The sequence below is a fragment of the Hyla sarda genome, chromosome 4 (genome assembly GCF_029499605.1).
Source record: "Hyla sarda isolate aHylSar1 chromosome 4, aHylSar1.hap1, whole genome shotgun sequence".
NCBI classification, from domain to species: Eukaryota; Metazoa; Chordata; class Amphibia; order Anura; family Hylidae; genus Hyla; species Hyla sarda.
The window spans coordinates 100,792,029-100,812,767 of NC_079192.1; the positions used below are offsets into that span (position 1 = coordinate 100,792,029).

The window sequence follows — 20,739 nt, forward strand, 5'->3', positions numbered from 1 at the left end:
TGAGAAGTCACAACATTACTGCACTGGGTCCGGTGCTCGTAGAATTGATGCAAACTTGGTATAAAGGACCTGTCACTTGGTGATGTCTTTAATGTTTTTTATTCTCAGCTAAACAGACATTGGCTTCAGAATGTTGCATGTGTCACTGCTTCACCTGTATCATATCTAAAAGTTTTGCACACTGACGCTTTACACTGGGGCTTGCGTACTCTCAATCAGCCAAATTTATTGATCAATCTGATGTCATACCTTTCAGTTTTCTGATGGGGTGTGCTGCTTAAAATTTAATGTGACAAAAACTGACCCATATAAATGAGCCCCTGAGATCATGAATAATTGCAGGAGTACAGCCCATTCCGAGCTACTTCCTGACACTGATGGTTATATCAATGTGAAATGAAGGATCTGACACTACCAGTTGGATTTCTTATTTTCTTAATACTATTGGATTAGATAGATATTAGATTGCTGCTGGACCTGTAACAGCAGGATCTGCTCAGTAACATCTGTCTGTGATCTGATTAAAAGCGTAACTATCTTTTGCAAAAAAAAAAAAAAATAATTATATAACAGTATATGTTTTTTTAAAATCAGAAAATTTTTATTAAACAGTTTTGCATAAAACAAACAACACACAGATATGAATCCCCCCCACCCACAAAAATAAACTATTCCCCCCCCACCCCCAAGTTCCGTGTCTGACCCTCACAGTGGCAACATAATGAAAAGTAAAGTAATACAGCATTAGGCACAACAGAAAAGAGTTATTATAGTGTATAACCATATTGCATAATGACAATTAATATATGGAAACACAATGGGGAATTGCTGACGATGGAGTGACCCACACAAAAGAACACAACTACAAGACATAACTCATCAGATAGACAAGAAACAACAAGACACCAAAAACAGAAAAAGTACGATCAAGACAACAGACTACATTTAGCATGCAGACCCCCCCAGATCCCCCCAGTAACACCTCTATGGGGGTCCTCTGTAAATATGTAGACAGTAACCCTGAGGTATCAATCTAAGGGCCCCTGATGAGTTGAAATTTATGCATGACCTTCCGGTTGTATTATACCCCTTTCTCCAATCTAATAATATGGTTTAACTTTGCAATCAGCTCGGATATAGGAGGGGAGGCTCTCAACCAGTGCTGTGCAATTAACTTACGGGCCTGATATAGAATTCTGCCAATACCTATGTATAGACCGCTGTCCTCGTCCAGCCCATCTAAATAGCCCAAAATACATGACACAGCGGATAAAGCAATCGGGCAACCATAAACCCTCCTGATCAAGCACCCCACATCATCCCAAAATGGTGCAAGAGGAGCACAGTCCCACATCACATGGAGCAAATGGGCATCAGACATAGAGCAGCGAGGGCATATAACAGTATATGTACTTTCGTAATATGGTTAAAAAATCTGTTTATTTTTGGGTGAAAAACTGCTGTCTTGTCCCTGCAGCTATTGCCTGTGTGTCTCTATACAGAAACAAAATACAGAGAGTATGGACAGACAAGTAGGACTCCTGGCTTGTCCTCGGTGCACAGAGCCCCGCTTGTCCTCGGTGCACAGAGCCCTGCTTGTCCTCGGTGCACAGGGCCCCGCTTGTCCTCGGTGCACAGGGCCCCGCTTGTGCTCGGTGCACAGGGCCCCGCTTGTGCTCGGTGCACAGGGCCCCGCTTGTGCTCGGTGCACAGAGCCCCGCTTGTCCTCGGTGCACAGGGCCCCGCTTGTCCTCGGTGCACAGGGCCCCGCTTGTCCTCAGTGCACAGGGCCCCGCTTGTGCTCGGTGCACAGAGCCCCGCTTGTCCTCAGTGCACAGAGCCCTGCTTGTCCAGAGATGTGGAATTTCTATCGCCTGACGCCCAGCATGCCCGTTAGCTGTCCGGGCATGCTGGGAGTTGTAGTTTTGCAACATCTGGAGGGCCACAGTTTGAAGACCACTGAATTAACCCCTTCCATGTTAAAAGTTAAATCACCCCCTTTTCCTATATAAAAACATGTAAACATAATAAAAATAAACATATTTGGTATTGCTTCATGCGTAATTGTACGACCTATTAAAATATAACATTATATATCCCGTACGGTAAATGGAAAAAAAAATACCAAACCACAGATTTGCAATTTTTATAATATCCCAGAAAAAAAAGTTAAAAAGTCAGATCAATACCAAAATGGTACAAGATTATGGCGCAAAAAAATGAGCCCTCATACAGCCTGGTGCACAGAGCCCCGCTTGTCCTCGGTGCACAGAGCCCCGCTTGTCCTCGGTGCACAGAGCCCCGCTTGTCCTCGGTGCGCAGAGCCCCGCTTGTCCTCGGTGCGCAGAGCCCCGCTTGTCCTCGGTGCGCAGAGCCCCGCTTGTCCTCGGTGCGCAGAGCCCCGCTTGTCCTCGGTGCGCAGAGCCCCGCTTGTCCTCGGTGCGCAGAGCCCCGCTTGTCCTCGGTGCGCAGAGCCCCGCTTGTCCTCGGTGCGCAGAGCCCCGCTTGTCCTCGGTGCGCAGAGCCCCGCTTGTCCTCGGTGCGCAGAGCCCCGCTTGTCCTCGGTGCGCAGAGCCCCGCTTGTCCTCGGTGCGCAGAGCCCCGCTTGTCCTCGGTGCGCAGAGCCCCGCTTGTCCTCGGTGCGCAGAGCCCCGCTTGTCCTCGGTGCGCAGAGCCCCGCTTGTCCTCGGTGCGCAGAGCCCCGCTTGTCCTCGGTGCGCAGAGCCCCGCTTGTCCTCGGTGCGCAGAGCCCCGCTTGTCCTCGGTGCGCAGGGCCCCGCTTGTCCTCGGTGCGCAGGGCCCCGCTTGTCCTCGGTGCGCAGGGCCCCGCTTGTCCTCGGTGCGCAGGGCCCCGCTTGTCCTCGGTGCGCAGGGCCCCGCTTGTCCTCGGTGCGCAGGGCCCCGCTTGTCCTCGGTGCGCAGGGCCCCGCTTGTCCTCGGTGCGCAGGGCCCCGCTTGTCCTCGGTGCGCAGGGCCCCGCTTGTCCTCGGTGCGCAGGGCCCCGCTTGTCCTCGGTGCGCAGGGCCCCGCTTGTCCTCGGTGCGCAGGGCCCCGCTTGTCCTCGGTGCGCAGGGCCCCGCTTGTCCTCGGTGCGCAGGGCCCCGCTTGTCCTCGGTGCCCAGAGCCCCGCTTGTCCTCGGTGCCCAGAGCCCCGCTTGTCCTCGGTGCACAGAGCCCTGCTTGTCCTCTGTGCACAGAACCTGTATATGATAACATTCTTATCTGCCTCATGATATTTCATTAAATAATAACCGTATTAATAGAAGATTCAGGCTGGCTATAGACATTACAAACCATAATTCATCTGACAGCTTTTAGTCCCCCGTAAAAATAATAAAGCTATGTAAATTTTCTCTCCTACGTGCAGAGAGGCCAATTCTCCCAGAGACTGGCTACACCCTGTGGTTCGCTTATTGCCCGGCTGGGTTCTTCTTTTTTGGAAGGTTGCTTGTACTTTAGGAAATGAGCACGTATGAGGAGAGATGTCTTGGCTTGGTTCCTCACCCAACATAACAATAGTCATGTTGGCAATATGAACTGCTGGCTCCTTCTCCCAAAGCTAATACTGACAGCCAGGTCCTGGCAGAGTCTTCTCCTACTCTGAGCAGCCGGGACTGTGGGAATGTGAACATAGCTGAGTGTAATGCCAGATATAATACATCATATCTCTGCATGAATCATAGGAAGAGAGCACAGCCCATACTAGCCATAGACCAGTGTTTTCCAACCAAGGCGCTTCTAGCTGTTGCAAAACTACAACTCCCATCATGTTTGAGTTTAGTTTAGCAACAGCTGGAGGCACCCTGGTTGGGAATCACTGCCAAAGACTTGAACTTTGTGAAAGACTAAGACCTCATTAAAGAGGCACTGTCATTGTTAAAAACTTTTCATATATTGCAGGACTCATTATAATATGACATTTCACAATATACACCTGTTAAAAAAATTTTTTAATTTTCACCTGAAATTCAAGCTCAAAATAGCCACCACTAGGGGTCGCCTGACTTTTAGCCAGACAGACTAGTCTAGATTTAACAGCATACTGGATACCGGCCGTAAAGCATACCGGTATCCAGTAAAGGAGATTACTATTGTGTATGCAAAACTACAGATAAAGGATGTGTGGACATGCTGGGAGCTGTAGTTTTAGAACAGCTGGAGGCAACACTGCTCTAACACAGTTATTTACAAACATTGCAGCTTCAGTTGTTACTAAACTACAACTCCCAGCATGATGAAATAGTCAAAGCTTTCTCGGACTCCTGAATGACAAAGAAGTTGATCAGACATTCAGGAGTCTTGGAAAGATGAATGACACACATAGTGACAGCTATGCTGATTAGCATCCAGCTTTACTAGGAGAAGATAAAACAGATAGAACATGTATTCATAAAAATGCTGTACTTTTATCTAAAAAATTCTTGCACTAATTTTATAAAGATCTATTCTTATATTTATACATTTTATCCTGTTATGAATTCACCATAATGTCTTCTGATTACTGCAGGCAAGCTCCAAGTATCTTCCTCTGACACATGACACAGCATAAAACCAGAGAGGAAGGGGTTACAGAGTAGAGAGTACTGATTGGTTGACTGCCCAGGCTTGCTCCTGTGAGGGAGACAGACTGACACGCCCCCTCCAGCCTGCACAATGAAAAAGTAACTCACCAGCAGATAAATGCTTATATCTCTGGATATATAGGTCAGAGACACATACAAATTATATGCACATGATCAGGATTGGGTCCTGAGTAACATATCACTTTTTTTCTTTTTTTTTGCACTATGACAGGTACGCTTTAAATTTTATAAGGATTCTTTCACATCGAGGAAATTAGCAAGAAATTCCCTCGCTAAATGTCCTTAGTAAATCCAGGATCTTTTGCATAGAGCAGAAATGCTCCTGAATCAGAGTTTTTGTCTGCGGCAAGTTCTCTGGTGTATTCCGCTGGAAGATTGGCCATAGTCAATATTCAGCTGAAGTCAAGTTCCTCAGAACTCCCATTCAAATCAACAGGAGGCTGCTGCATTCAGATTCCAAGCTGAATTTCGTGCACCCAGCAAAGAGCACTGTGGTCAGACTGGAAAGAACTACACAACTTCCTCTAGAGCCTACAGCAGCTGATAAGTACTGGAAGGCTTATTAAAGGGTTACTCCGCCCCTGGATATCTTATCCCCTATCCAAAGGATAGGGGATAAGATATCTGATCGCGGGGGTCCCGCCGCTGGGACTCCCTACGATCTCCGTTAGGCATCCGGCATTCTAAACAGTATTTTTAGATTGCTGGTTTCCCATAGTGGGGATCATGACACCACGCCCCCTGTGACATCACACCACGCCCCCTCCATTCATGTCTATGGGAGGGGGCGTGACGGACAGAGGTCTTATCCCCCATCCTTTGGACAGAGTACCCCTTTAAGATTTTTAAACAGAAGTTATTTACAAATCTGTATTGACAAGTTAATTAAAATGATCAACTTGTCAGTATAACTTTCTGGCACCAGTTCGTTTGAATGTTTTATTTATTTTTTTTCTCTGGAGTATACCTTTAAAATAAACAGACCCCACAGCTATATGCTGTGGTATCCATCGGCATCCCGTCTCCTTGGCGGCCAATGTATACAGGAAACTCTGGTGGAAAACAAATATTTTCAAATAAACTGGTGCCAAAAAGTTAAACAGATGTGTAAATTACTTCTATTTAAAAATCTTAATCCTTCCAGTACTTATCAGCTGCTGTATGTTCTGCAGAGGAAGTTGTGTAGTTCTTTCCAGTTTGACCACAGTGCTCTCTTCTGACACCTTTGTCTGTGTCAGGAACTGTCCAGAGCAGGATAGATTTGCTATGGAGATTTGCTTCTACCCTGGACAGTTCCTGACATGGACAGAGGTGTCAGCAGAGAGCACTGTGGTCAGACTGGAAAGGACTACACAAATTCCTCTGTTGTATACATCCGCTGATAAGTTCAGGAAGGATTAAGATTTTTATATAGAATTAATTTACAAATCTGTTTAACTTTTGTCACCAGTTGATTTTAAAAGATTTTTTTTGTACCAGAGTACCCCTTTAAGTGTGAACCTAACGTTACTCTGTAGTTACCATCTGGTCGCTTTTTTAATGACCTCTTACCCTCTCTGCATTTGATATCTTGTTTTACTTGTATTTTGTGACTCTTAATAAAATTGGGATTCACCCTTAGACTAGGTTCAGACTACGGAATCTCCGGGCAGAAAATTTCCTCCCGGAGATCCCGAGTGCGGCCAGCGCTGACTGAATCAGTCGGCGCTAGGACCGCGCGGACACTGCAGTCTCCAATAGAATGCAATGTGTTCCACGAGTATTTCCGCCTGAAGAAAGAGCAACCCCTTTCTTCAGGCGGAAATTTCCAAGCGGATTTTCCGTTCACAAATTCCGCAGTGTGAATTTGTGAACGGAAAACCATTCACTACACTATACATTTTAGCAAGCGGAATTTCCGCCTGCAATTTCAAAGCGGAATTGCAGGCGGAAATCCCGTAGTGTGAACCTAGCCTAAGACTTAAGTGGATTGTTATGTCAGCAGAGTTTGTTAGAATGGACTTACTGATAAGGGTGCATTCACACCCCGTTTTTGCAATACAGTTCCCGTATACATTTTCAATGTGAAAACCGTACGGAACCGTATTGAAAACCGTATGCATTGATTCTCCATTTGTATGCCAAAAGATGCATCAGGTTGTGTCCGTTTTGCATCCTGTACGGTTTTGTCCGATTTTTTTTCCCGTACCCAAAACTGTAGTCTAAAATGGTTTTTGGTCCGGGTGAAAAACCGCATTGAAACGTAAACGTTTTTTTTTTAACATGAGAGTCAATGGGAACTGTACAGAACCATATGTGCGTACAGTTCCATATGGTTTTCGCTAGAGATGAGCGAACTTACAGTAAATTCGATTCGTCACGAACTTCTCGGCTCGGCAGTTCATGACTTTTCCTGCATAAATTAGTTCAGCTTTCAGGTGCTCCCGTGGGCTGGAAAAGGTGGATACAGTCCTAGGAGACTCTTTCCTAGGAATGTATCCACCTTTTCCAGCCCGTCGGAGCACCGGAAAGCTGAACTAATTTATGCAGGAAAAGTCAGCAAACACCGAGCCGAGAAGTTCGTGACGAATCGAATTTACTGTAAGTTCGCTCACCTCTAGTTTTCGCCATACGGTTTTTGACTTTGCACAGTTTTTTTGGGGGTAATTTCAATCAAACAAGCGAAACTTTATTCATAATGGAGTGAAAAGTTTAAAACCTATATGTTTTTTTCTTAAAGATTAGATGCAGCCGTACATAATTTTTCCAACCGTATACGGGTTAAAATTTGTACACACGTTTTGTTACAGTTTAGGGTGCATTCACACCACGTTTTTGTAATACAGTTCCCGTATACGTTTTCAATGTGAAAACCGTATGGAACCGTATTGAAAACCGTATGCATTGACTCTCCATTGAAAACCGTATGCCAAAAGATGCATCTGGTTGTGTCCGTTTTGCATCCTGTAAGGTTTTGTCAATTTCTTTTTTCCCGTACCCAAAACTGTAGCCTACGGGTGCAGTCACACCACGTTTTTGCAATACAGTTCCCGAATCAGGTTTTTGCTGAAAAACGGATTCCTCAAAACCTGACTAAACTGTATCAAAACGTGTATACAGTTTGAAAAAATGTTGTCCGGTTGCATCCGTTTTTTAAGAAAAAAACGTATACGTTTTTAACTTTTCACTCCATTTTGAATAAAGTTTAAATTGTTTGATTGAAACTCCAAGAAAAAAAACTGTGTAAAGTCAACGTATGGTGAAAACCAGATGGAACCGTACGCACATAAGGTTCTGTACGATTCCCATTGACTCCCATGTTAAAAAAAACGTATACGGTTTGATACAGTTTTTCACCAGGACCAAAAACCGTGGTAGGCTACATTCACACCTCGTTTTTGCAATACAGTTGCCGTATCCGGTTTGATTTAAAAAAACGTATTGAACCGTATTGCAAACCGTATACATAGACATTTCATTGTAAACCGTATGCCAACCGTAGCATCAGGTTGTGTACGTTTTGCATCATTTACGGTTGTATACGGTTTTTAACTGTACACCAAACCGGAGTCTACTATGGTTTTGTGTCCCGGTCAAAAACTGTATCCAACCTGTATACGGTTATTTTAAAATGAAGTTCTATGGTAACCGTATGTGCATACAGTTACATCCGTCTTGCACAATACGGTTTTTCATTTTTTTCTTTTTTTTTGGGGAAAATCAATAGAAAGAAGAAGAACTTTATTTAAGATGTTGACAAACTTTAAAACCGTATATTTTTTTTTTTTTCAAGAAAAACGTATTCAAACGTATGCAAACGTATATATCCGTTTTTAAACCGTATACAGTTTAAAAACGTGAGGATGTATATACGGTTGCATACGTTTGCATACGTTTCGGTCCGGTTCAGTGACATACGTTTTTTTTAACAGAAACTGGATACGGCAACAGTATTGCAAAAACGAGATGTGAATGCACCCGTAGGCTACAGTTTTGGGTACGGGAAAAAAACCTGACAAAACCATACAGACTGCAAAAAGGATACAACCTGATGCATCTTTTTGCATACTTTTTTCAATGGAGAGTCAATGCATACGATTTTCAATACGGTTCCATACGGTTTTCACATTGAACACGTATACGGGAACTGTATTGCAAAAACGTGGTGTGAATGCACCCTACACGGTTTTTGGTCCGGGTGAAAAACTGTATTAAAGGACAACTGCGGCTTAATATACACTTATCCCCTATCTACAAGATAGGGGATAAGTGTTTGATCACGTGGGGTCCGACCGCTGGGCCCCCCCACGATCTCCTGTACGGGGGGGGGGGGGCGTGCCTGCCGCAGCATGACGTTGCGGACGGCACGCCTCCTCCATGCATCTCTATGGGAGAGGCGGGGAGGCATCGTTCGTGCCTCCCCGGCTCCCCCATAGAATTGTATGGGGACGGGGAGGACACGGGGCATCACCGTCGACCTCTAGGTCTACGCTACGTGCCTTAGCGCTCACTATGAGCGCTAATGGCGGCACCCCGTTAGAGAGATCTCGGGGGGGTCCCAGCAGTTGGACCCCCCCACGATCAAAGTGTATATTGCGCTGCAGTTGGCCTTTAAACCGTATAAGTTTTTTTCTAACATGGGAGTCAATGGGAACCGTACAGAACTGTGTGTGCGTACGGTTCCATCCGGTTTTCACCATACAGTTTTTTTTACTTTGCACAGTTTTTTTTCTTGGAATTTCAATCAAACAAGTGAAACTTAATTCATAATGGAGTGAAAAGTTAAAAACATATACATTTTTTTCTTAAAAAACTGATGCAACCGGATATCATTTTTTTAAAAAAACCGTATACGGGTTTAAATTTGTACACACGTTTTGATACAGTTTAGTCCGGTTTTGAGGAATCCGTTTTTTTTTACATCAAAAACCTGATATGGGAACTGTATTGGAAAAACGTGGTGTGAACCCAGCCTAAAACTACTGAACTGAATGTGGAGAACGTGAGGCCAGATAATGCATTTACCTCCTGTAGTATGGATGATTTCATGTAGTCATTTGTTCTGCCTTCATTGTTCCAGTTTGGGGTTGTAATGTTTAATTCTGTACACTAGATGGCGTGCGTGTCTCTGTGTAGTAGCATGGCAGCTGCTTTCTGGATTATACGGTATAGATCACACCATGCTGTTTATCAGTGGGGACTCTCAAAGACATTTGCCCATGCCTGGAACCCCTGCTGTGTTGTTGGTGCCAGATGCTCAACAGGGTGCTGATCCTTTCCTGTGATTATAGACAAGTAATGTTTACATTGACCTGATGTTATCTGCATTGTGTCCACTATCATGGGGGAGGGCTGCATGAACTATCACTGGACTATTCATGGGGCCCTTTACTCTATCACAGTGTTTCCCAGCCAGGATGCCTCCAGCTGTTGCAAAACTACAACTGCCAGCATGCCCGGACAGCCTTCGGCTGTCCGGGCATGCTGGGAGTTGTAGTTTTGCAACAGCTGGAGGCACCCTGGTTGGGAAACACTGCTCTATCACATGGGGAAATGTGTGACAGACTAAGGCTGGGTTCACACCACGTTTTTCAAATACGGTTACTGTATACGGTTTTCCGCTAAAAAACGTATGGCAAAAACCGTATGCAACCGTATGACTCCAAATTAAAACGTATACGGTTTTTCCCCGTACGGTTCTATCTGTTTGCATCAGTTTTTGCCAACGGTTTTGCTATTTTGTTGGAATTAGTTTTCCAGCAATTTAATAAAGTTACTATTGTTCTATTGAAATTCCAATCTGCGCATGTGTCAACTCCAAAAACGGATTAGAAAAACCGTGTGCAACCGTATTCTGAAATTCTGTGTACGGTTCTCATAGACAACAATGTTAAAAGAACCGTATACGGTTCGCATACGGTTTTCCAACCGGAGGGAAAAACGTGGTCGACAGAGTTTTTGCCTACGGTTGAAAAATCGGCAAAACCGTATCCGAGGCAAAACTGATTCAACCGTACACAACATTTGGAATACGGTTTACAATGCATTCTCTATGCATACGGTTTCGGATACGGTCGTATACGTTTTTTTGCGGAAAACCATATACGGTTACCGTATTTGAAAAACGTAGTGTGAACCCAGCCTAGCAACTTTTTTTTTGCAGGCGACCAGCCAATGAACGAACTGTTTGTTCGGCAGGAGCACAAGAGTTGTTGTAAGAGAGTTGTGTAAAGCTGCATTCACATCTCGTTTTTGCAATATGGTTGCCGTATCCCGTTTCTGTACAAAAAACGTAAGTCTCCAAACCGGACCGAAACGTATGCAACCGTAAATGCCTCCGCACATTTTTAAACGGTATACAGTATGAAAACTGATGTCCATTTGTATACGTTTTAATACGTTTTCCTTGAAAAAAAAAAACGGATCCGGTTTTATGTTTGTCAACATTTTAAATAAAGTTCTTCTTTTTTTATTGAATTTTCCCCCCCCCCCAAAAAATAAAAATAAATGAAAAACAGTATTGTGCAAACCGGATGTAACCGTATGCACATACGCTTCAATACAGTTACCATAGAACTTAATTTTAAAATAACCGTATACAGGTTGGATGTGGTTTTTGACCGGGACACACAAGCGTAGTAGACTACGGTTTGGTGTACCGTTAAAAACCATATAAACCAGTGAATGATGCAAAACGTACAAAACCTGAAGCTTCGGTTGGCATACGGTTTACAATGAAATGTCTATATATACGGTTTGCAATACGGTTCGATACGTTTTTTTCAATGAAACCGGATACGGGATGTGAATGCAGCCTTAGACTGCTTTCACACTATAAAATGTATCCGTTTTAAAGATCTGTTCAATGTTCCCTTATAAAAACCCTGAAAATCGTCCGTTAGAAAATCCCATTATAGTCTATGTGATTTTTACATTATCCGTTTTAACCTGTTATTAAAGGGGTTATCCAGGAAAAACTTTTTTTTATATATCAACTGGCTCCAGAAAGTTGAACAGATTTGTAAATTACTTCTAGTTAAAAAATCTTAATCCTTTCAGTACTTATGAGCTGCTGGAGTTGAGTTGTTCTTTTCTGTCTAAGTGCTCTCTGATGACACCTGTCTCGGGAACTGTCCAAAGTAGAAGCAAATCCCCATAGCAAACCTCTTCTACTCTGTGCAGTTCCTGAGACAAGCAGAGATGTCAGCAGAGAGCACTGTTGCCAGACAGAAAACAACAACTCAACTTCAACAGCTGATAGTTATTGAAATGATTAAGATTTTTTTACTAGAAGTAATTTACAAATCTGTTTAACTTTCTGGAGCCAGTTGATATAAAAAAAAGATAAAATACCCCTTTAATAACTGACGTTATTTTGTGACAGAAGATAGTAACACGAAGAGAGTTCATTCTCCCGTCACAAAATAACGGCCGTTATTAATAATAAATTATTATGGCCGTGATTTATAAGTAAAAATCCCATAGACTATAATGGGATTTTGTAACGGACGATTTTCAGGGTTTTTATAACTGAACATTGAACGGATCTTTAAAATGGATACATTTTATAGTGTGAAAGCAGCCTAAAATGGTCTTTAGGAATACATATACTAGGCTACTATGCTAGAGACTTCTGTTACCAGCTGATTTGTCTTTTAGGCATAATTCTATTTCATATCTGCATTTTACATTGGCAGGAGAGAAAAGAATAATATACCTGTATTTTCTGCTGAATATAACATTCTGTATTGTAGATCTGGTGACTTGATGAGTGGTGATGCGTCTTATACGCCCTATGGTATTTTGTAATGTGCAAAGTGAGAGAACTGCTCAACTAACAATTCCTTGTTAGGAACTTTTCACTCTATTATGAATAAAGTTTCACTTATTTGATTGAAATACCAAGAAAAAAACTGCAAAGTCAAAAGCCCGTACGGTGCAAACCGGATTGAACCGTATGCACATACGGTTCTGTACGGTTCCCATTGACTCCAATGTAAAAAAAAAAAAAAAGTATACGGTTTACATACACTTTTGCACCCGGACCAAAAACCGTGGTAGGCTGCAGTTTTGAGTGCGGGAGAAAAACCGTACAGGATGCAAAAGGGAGACAAATGAAAGTGAAAGTAAAGTGATCTTTACTGTGGCAACCACTAGGAAGGCAGAACTGCAACTCCCAGCATGCCCAGACGGCCAAAGGCTGGGAGTTGTAGTTTTGCAACATCTGGAGGGTTACAGTGGTGCCCAAACGGTAGCCCTCCAGATGTTGCCAAACTACAACTCTCAGCATGCCTAGACTGCCCAGGCATGCTGGGAGTTGTAGTTCTGTAACATCTGTCCCTTCAGATTTTGCAATTTTCATGACATTTTTGAAAATTGCTGCTCTACTTTGAAGCCCTCTAATTTTTTCAAAAAGCAAAAGTATATCCATTTTATGACGCCAACATAAAGTGGACATATTGTATTTGTGAATAAAAATAAGATTTATTTGGAATATCCATTTTCTTTACAAGTAGAGAGCTTCAAAGTTGGAAAAATGCAAAATTTTCATGAAATTTTGGGATTTTTCACCAAAAAAGGATGCAATTAACGCCGAAAATTTACCACCAAAATAAAGTAGAATATGTCACGAAAAAACAATCTCAGAATCAGAATATTCGGTAAAAGCGTTTTCGAGTTATTAATTCGTAAAGTGACGGTGGTCAGAATTGCGAAAAAGGGCTCAGTCCTTAAGGTGAAAAAGGGCTGCGTCCTTAAGGGGTTAAAAATGAAAGAGGCGAGCTGATTGGTTGCTATGGGCAACTTTTTCTTTGATAAATCTCCCCGATTGTGCTGGTATTGCTTATTGACAGGATCAATATTGATCTTTATTGCCATGTAAATGGCCAAATAAGCTCTTTGAAATTTGTTTAAAAATGTGTTTAATCTTGAATAAATGTCCACATGTATTGTCTGACTACCCCAGACGGTTATCTCCATGACTTGCACGTTTACAGGCGATCCGGATAACAATTGTCCAGTGTTAACTTCAGATCTGTCACCAGGGAGCAGTGACTTTCCTCACCCATCTGGTAAGAAGGGTCTTTGGGTATCCTCATGGGAATGCCAATGAGATCTCACTTAAAGGGGTACTCCGCCCCTGGCATCTTATCCCCTATCCAAAGGATAAGGAATAAGATGTCAGATCGCCGCGGTCCCGCTGCTGGGGACCCCGGGGATCGCCGTTGCGGCACCCCGCCATCATTACTGCACAGAGCGAGTTCGCTGTCCGTAATGACGGGCGATACAGGGGCCGGAGCAGCGTGACGTCATGGCTCCGCCCCTCATGACATCACGGCCCGTCCCTTTAATGCAAGTCTATGGCAGGGGGCGTGACGTCACGAGGGGCGGAGCCGTGACGTAACGATGCTCCGGCCCCTGTATTGCTCGTCATTACGTGCAGAGCGATCTCGCTCTGCGCAGTAATGATAGCGGGGTGCTGCAGCGGCGATCCCCGGGGTCCCCAGCAGCGCGACCGCGGCGATCTGACCTCTTATCCCCTATCCTTTGGATAGGGGATAAGATGTCTAGGGGCGGAGTACCCCTTTAAACCCCAATGTAACTATACAGCGTGTGAATAAGACTGGGAATAAGTAATGACACCTATTTTCTTTTCTCATACTTTTGGGCATTTTTTGCTTTCTTAGAATTGGAATAGATGACAGTCCACATGGAGTCTTGATGATTTTGGCAGCAGTCAGTATTATTACACATTCTGTCAATTTAGTTTATTGAATTAGATTAGGTGTGACTTGCTGGAATATGGAACTCCGATGATACAAATACATAGTAATAATAATCATTTCTTTATACAGCGCCAACATATTCTGCAGCATTGTACAGAGCTTGTCAGCACTCACATTGGTCCCTGTCCCCAATGGGGCTTTAAGTCTAAACTCCAAATTAACTTATTATGTTTTTGTGTATTCTAACTTTTTACTATCTTTTGTTACATTTCAGCTGGAAGAAGAGAAAAGGCGTCAGAAGATAGAAAGCTGGGAGAGTATGAAAGAAGGAAAAAGTTACAGGGTGGTCACTCGTGTCAGTCAGGTAAGATTGCTTACAGCAGTGTTACTCAACCAGGGTGCCTCCAGCTGTTGCAAAACTATAACTCCCAGCATGCCTGGACAGCCGTTGGCTGTCCAGGCATGCTGGAAGTTGTAGTTTTGCAACAGCTGGAGGCACCCTGGTTGGGAAACACTGTCTTACAGCTTGAGTAGTAGGTACCCTTTACACCGGGGTTCCCACCTGTGGCTCTCTAGCTGTTGCAAAACTACTACAGCCTTCAGCTGTTAGGGCATGCTGGGAGTTGTGGTTTTGCAATAAGTGTAGAGACACAGGATGAGAAGCTGTGCTTTAGGTTATAGCTTCCATGATTCCTCCTGCAAATCCATAGACATACAGTGGGGATCAAAAGTTTGGGCACCCCAGGTAAAAATTTGTATTAATGTGCAGAAAGAAGCCAAGGAAAGATGGAAAAATCTCCAAAAGGCATCAAATTACAGATTAGACATTCTTATTATATGTCAACAAAAGTTAGATTTTATTTCCATCATTTACACTTTCAAAATAACAGAAAACAAAAAAATGGTGTCTGCAAAAGTTTGAGCACCCTGCAGAGTTAATATCTTGTACTGCCCCCTTTGGCAAGTATCACAGTTTGTAAACGCTTTTTGTAGCCAGCCAAGAGTCTTTCAATTCTTGCTTGAGGTATCTTTGCCCATTCTTCCTTACAAAAGTCTTCCAGTTCTTTGAGATTTCTGGGCTGTCTGTCACGCACTGCTCTTTTAAGGTCTATCCATAGATTTTCAATTATGTTGAGGTCAGGAGATTGTGAAGGCCATGGCAAAACCTTCAGTTTACGCCTCTTGATGTAATCCCCCGTGGATTTCAAGGTGTGTTTAGGATCATTAACCATTTGTAGAAGCCATGCTCTCTTTAACTTCAGCTTTTTCACAGATTGCATCAAGTTAGCATCCAAAATTTGCGGAAATTTTGTTGAATCCATTTTTCCTTCTACTCGTGAGATGTTCCCTGTGCCACTGGCTGCAATACAACCCCAAAGCATGATTGATCAACCCCCATGCTTAACAGTTGGACAGAGGTTCTTTTCATTAAATTCTGTTCCCCTTCTTCTCCAAACGTACCTTTGCTCGTTCCGGCCAAAAATTCAAAAAGTTCAATTTTAACCTCATTGGTCCACAGAACTTGTTTCCAAAATGCATCAGGCTTGTCTATATGTTAATTTGCAAAGTTCAAACGCTGATTTTTGTGGTGAGGACGTAGAAGAGGTTTTCTTTTGTTGACTCTTCCATGAAGACCATATTTGTACAAGTATCTCTTTCTAGTGGAATAGTGTACCACACTTCCAGTGTCTGCCAGATCTTTCTGGAGGGATTGTGCAGTCAAACGTGGGTTTTGAATTGTTTTTCTCACAATCCTGCGAGCTGTTCTGTCTGATATTTTTATTGGTCTTCCAGATCTTGCTTTAACTTCCACTGTTCCTGATGACTGCCATTTCTTAATTACATTCCGAAACAGAGGATATTGACATCTGAAAACATTTTGCTATCTTCTTATAGCCTTCTCCAGCTTTGTGAGAGTCAACTATTTTCAGTTTCAGATTTCTAGACAACTGCATAGAAGAACCCATGGTGCTGATTGTTGGGGCAAGGTCAGATGAGTCTGGGCATTTAAAACCTTTGAGATTGACATCTCCTGGTCTTCCCAGATGATGATTGAGAACAATCCATGACACTGGCAGGTCTCAGCTTTGCAAAGGGGGCAGTGCATGCTATAAATTCTGCAGGGTGCCCAAACTTTTGCAGATGCCATTTTTTTGTTTTCTGTTATTTTGAAACTGTAAATGATGGAAATAAAATCTAACTTTTGTTGACATATTATAAGAATGTTTAATCTGTAATTTGATGCCTTTTGGAGATTTTTCCATCTTTCCTTGGCTTCTTTATGCACATTAATACAAATTTTTACCTGGGGTGCCCAAACTTTTGATCCCCACTGTAATATAAATGTCAGTTGAAACTGATTATTTTTTTCCTACTGTCAGCCCTGAATTAGTCACATTCTTTTGTACATGAGACCATTTGCAGACAATCCATTTAAAGTTTGGAACTAGTTAGCCTTCAATGGGAATCAGATTTTACCACATATATAACTGTTGGCAAAATTTTATATACAGTAAAATAAGGTTCCTCACCACCATGTTCAGATGTCCTCCAGCCAGTCTGCGATAGTGTAGAAAACGATTTTAAAAGTCTCCTGTGCAATATGTGAATGTGGCTCAAGCAGTTATATGGGTGTACGCCTTGGGCTGTAATCACACTTACACAGGCATTATTGACAGCCTGGACACTGCGGACATCATTGCTTTCATCACTGAAATCTCGTGCAAGCCCAGAAGCGGTGATATCCCTGTGCATGATGCTGCGTCGTGATGCGGCGAGACTTCAGCAAGCAGAACTGATATGTCAGGCAGTGCCCAAGCTGCCAATCATACCTGAGTAGGCATAATTTCAGCCCAGGGCTATCGGCTTCATTTAATGTAGCTGCAAAAAAAAAAAGATATAAAATTTGGTGCAAAAAATTTTTTATATCTAAGGGGAAAAAAGTGTTAACCTGTAAAATTAGCTTTTTTTTTATTATTTGTCTCAGTGGCAAATTACAGTATGTGAACATAGTCTACATGTCTGTCTTTCCCATTGCAGCCTGAGGAGCCATCTCCCAGCACATCGGCATCATCAGCTGCTCCAAAGCCAAAACCAGATCGGAAACCTCTCCGAGGCGCAGGTCAGTATGTAGTAGAAAGTGGGTAAAGAATTGGAGATTTTCCTATCCTTGGTGAAGGAAAATATGAATTTTATTAAAGACAGGAGGCAAACATTATGCTAACTCTTTTTTCTATTGGTAAAATATAGCAGCAAGGGTTAACAGATAACATTTAGAGAACAAAAATGATAATATGTAAATTAGGCATGAACAGTAGCCAATCATCAGACAGCACAGGTAATATAAGGTATGCACAGGTAGCAGTCTTCCTCTTCTTTGATGCGAGGAAAAAACTGAAAAATGTATATTAACCATGTAACACTGAAAAAGACTATAAAAGGTCCAGAACTACGATAACTAATGAGCAAAACAGTTCATCTTGACATTGAGGAAAAAACTTGAAGAAAATTGCATATATTCTTAGTTTGATAAAGATTTGTAAATTACTTCTATTAAAAAAATCTTAATCCTTCCTGTACTTATTTGCTGCTGAATACTACAGCGGAAATTATTTTCTTTTTGAAACACATGAACTGTCCAAAACAGCATATGTTTGTTATGGGGATTTCTTTTTACCCTGGACAGTTCCAAAAAATGGACAGAGATGTCAGCAGTGTGCTCGTGATGTCAGAAGACAGCTCTGTGTTTCAAACGGAAAAGAATTTCCACTGTAGGATTCAGCAGCTAATAAGTACAGGAAGGATTAAGATTTTTTAATAGAAGTAATTTACAAATCTGTTTAACTTTCTGGCACCAGTTGATTTAAAAAATGAAAAAAAGTTTTTCACTGGAGTACCCCTTTAGGCTGAAAAACAAAGAAATAATAAATAACAGGGTGGGATAATGTTCGCCTCCTGTCTTTAATAAAATCCATATTTTCCTTCACCAAGGATAGGAAAATCTCCAATTTTATTACAAGACGAGGAGGCTCCCATTATGCTAGTTTAAAGCTAATTAGACCACTATAATATATATGACAAAGTACTTACAAGATATGAAAATATTAAAGAACTAACATGGAAAATGAGGATCTGGTCTAAAGTAAAAAGTCTTAAAAGTGGATTCGGAAGACCAATCCTCTAGAAGAGTGAGCTCCAAAATTAGATAGGTCTATAGCTGCTAAAGCCATAGTTTGTATGGGGGTTTACAAAAACATATAAGTAATTAACTCGAATTAGGGTCTCGCAAAGGAGCAGCCTTTTGTTCATACATCCTGAAACAACGAACAACACATAATTGTTCATGAAGTGGGAACTCAGGATAGAAAACTGAATGGAGCTTTTGTTTTTTATAAACTCCAGTAGGGGTGAACTGTCTCTGAGAAATATCTAGAGGCCCTAATATCTGATGTCCTTTTAATGGAAATGAGACTTAATAACACAGTGATCTTGAAGGACAAAAATTTTAAAGAAGGGAGATCATTATCTCCCCAGGATTCAATCAATTGAAGGACCTTGTTAACATCGCATGTAGAATGATATTTAGGACGGGGAGGACATTTAAATGTAATGCCTCTCATTAACTTGCATATTAAAGGATGTTTACCTAGAGACATTGAATTAATGGGAGCATGATGGAAAGAAATAGCTGAACGATAAACATTAATAGTTCTGTTTGCTTCCCCATTATCGAAAGATGCATACAAGAAATGTAAAATTTGAGTTACAGGTGCATGAACGGGATCCAGATTCCGTTGCATGCACCAATCAGACCAAAGTTTCCAGGCAGATCTGTAAGCTGATCTGGTACCTGGGGCCCAAGCGACTGAAAGAATGTCTCTAGCTGATTGCAAAATATCTAGATCTGTTCCGACGACCAGAGATGAACCAAGTTACAAGATGTAAGAGATTGGATGTTATTAATGGGTGAGGATTCCCAAGAGGGTCCTGTAGAATGAATGGATGAGACTGTTAGATTCTGTAACGATCCACAATCATGTTGAATATCTGAGGAAACCATGATTGTGTTGGCCATCAAGGGGGGGATCAACACCATCGATGATCTCTGAGATTTGATTAACAGAAGGACCCTTGATATTAGAACAAATGGAGGAAAACACATAAAGGGTTTCCGAGATCCACAGTTGTAGAAGAGCATCTATGCCCTCTGCCTCCGGGTCTGGGCGCCAGCTGTAAAATAGAATATCCCTGTCGAGGCAAAAGTGCCAAAATTATTTTGCGATATTGGCCAACATCTCTGATTTGGTACTGCCCAAACGATTTATGTATTGCACTGCTGATATATTGTCTATTCTCAAGAGAATGCAGCAGTGGGAGCGGTCTTTCCCAAAACTCTTGAGGGCAAAGAATCCTGCCAAGAGTTCCAGACAGTTTATATGAAGGGTGGATTCTTTGTGAGACCATTTGCCTCCTGTAGAAGAGGAACCGCATCTGGCTCCCCAACCCAGGAGACTGGCGTCCGATTCTATAATTAGATCCGGAACCGAATTGAATATAATCTTCCTGTTCCAGACTTGAATGTGATTCAACCACCAAAGGAGTTCCTCCTTGGTGTCTGAGTTTAGAGACACTTCGTCTGAGTAACCAAGTCCTTCTCTTAAGTGTTGAGCCTTGAGACATTGTAGAGCTCTGTAATGCAATGGTGCTGGAAAAATTGCTTGAATGGAGGAGTACAGGAGATCGACCAGTCGAACAATGGTTCGGAGAGATACTTTGTTTTTGTTCAAAATGGCATGAATCTCTCTGCCTATTGCCTTCAGTTTCCTTGAAGGTAAACTGAATTTTATCTCTCTTGAGGGTATAAGAACTGATTTCTTGTTGTTTATAATGAACCCTAGATTGTAGAGAAGTGATATGGTCCACTGAATGTGGAGATGTATCAAAGGCAATGATTGTGCCATAAGTAGTATATCGTCTAGATATATGATTAACCAAAAACCTCATGTTCTCAACAATGCCACTACTAGTTTGAGTAGTTTTGTGAAGCACCAAGGGGCCGATGAGGCCGAATGCTAGGCTGATGAATTGCCATTTTATGTCCTTCCATATGAATTGGAGGGAAGGTTGAAAGTCCTGATGCATAGGCACCGTCAGATAGGAATCTTTGAGATCTATCTTTGCCAACCAATCGTTGCCCTCCATCTTGAAGTGGCAAAACAAAATATAGTTGTTGAGTGTTTTTAGATTTCTAACTTGTCGATAGCCTCCGTCTTGTTTCTTTACTAGAAAAAGATTGCTCAAATAACCTGGGAGTTGGAGAGGAACTTGAATAATTGCGCCCTTGGCAGATAGTTCCTTGATTTCTTTGTCCACAAGAATTTGGTCTTGAAAAGAAAAATGCATTGGTTGAGGAGGATGAGATTGAATTGGAGGAAGAACAAAATCTATCTGAA

General features: G+C 42.3%; 1 protein-coding gene across 1 annotated transcript in view; it reads left to right on the forward strand.

The window, feature by feature from the left end:
• The window catches only part of SELENOS (selenoprotein S), a 33,174-nt gene that overhangs the window by 6,202 nt on the left and 6,233 nt on the right, over window positions 1–20,739 (forward strand). Inside the window, exons 4-5 of the mRNA XM_056571782.1 lie at window positions 14,562–14,651; window positions 17,327–17,408. Coding sequence (XP_056427757.1) covers window positions 14,562–14,651; window positions 17,327–17,408 — 172 coding nt within the window. The remainder of the gene's footprint in view (window positions 1–14,561; window positions 14,652–17,326; window positions 17,409–20,739) is intronic.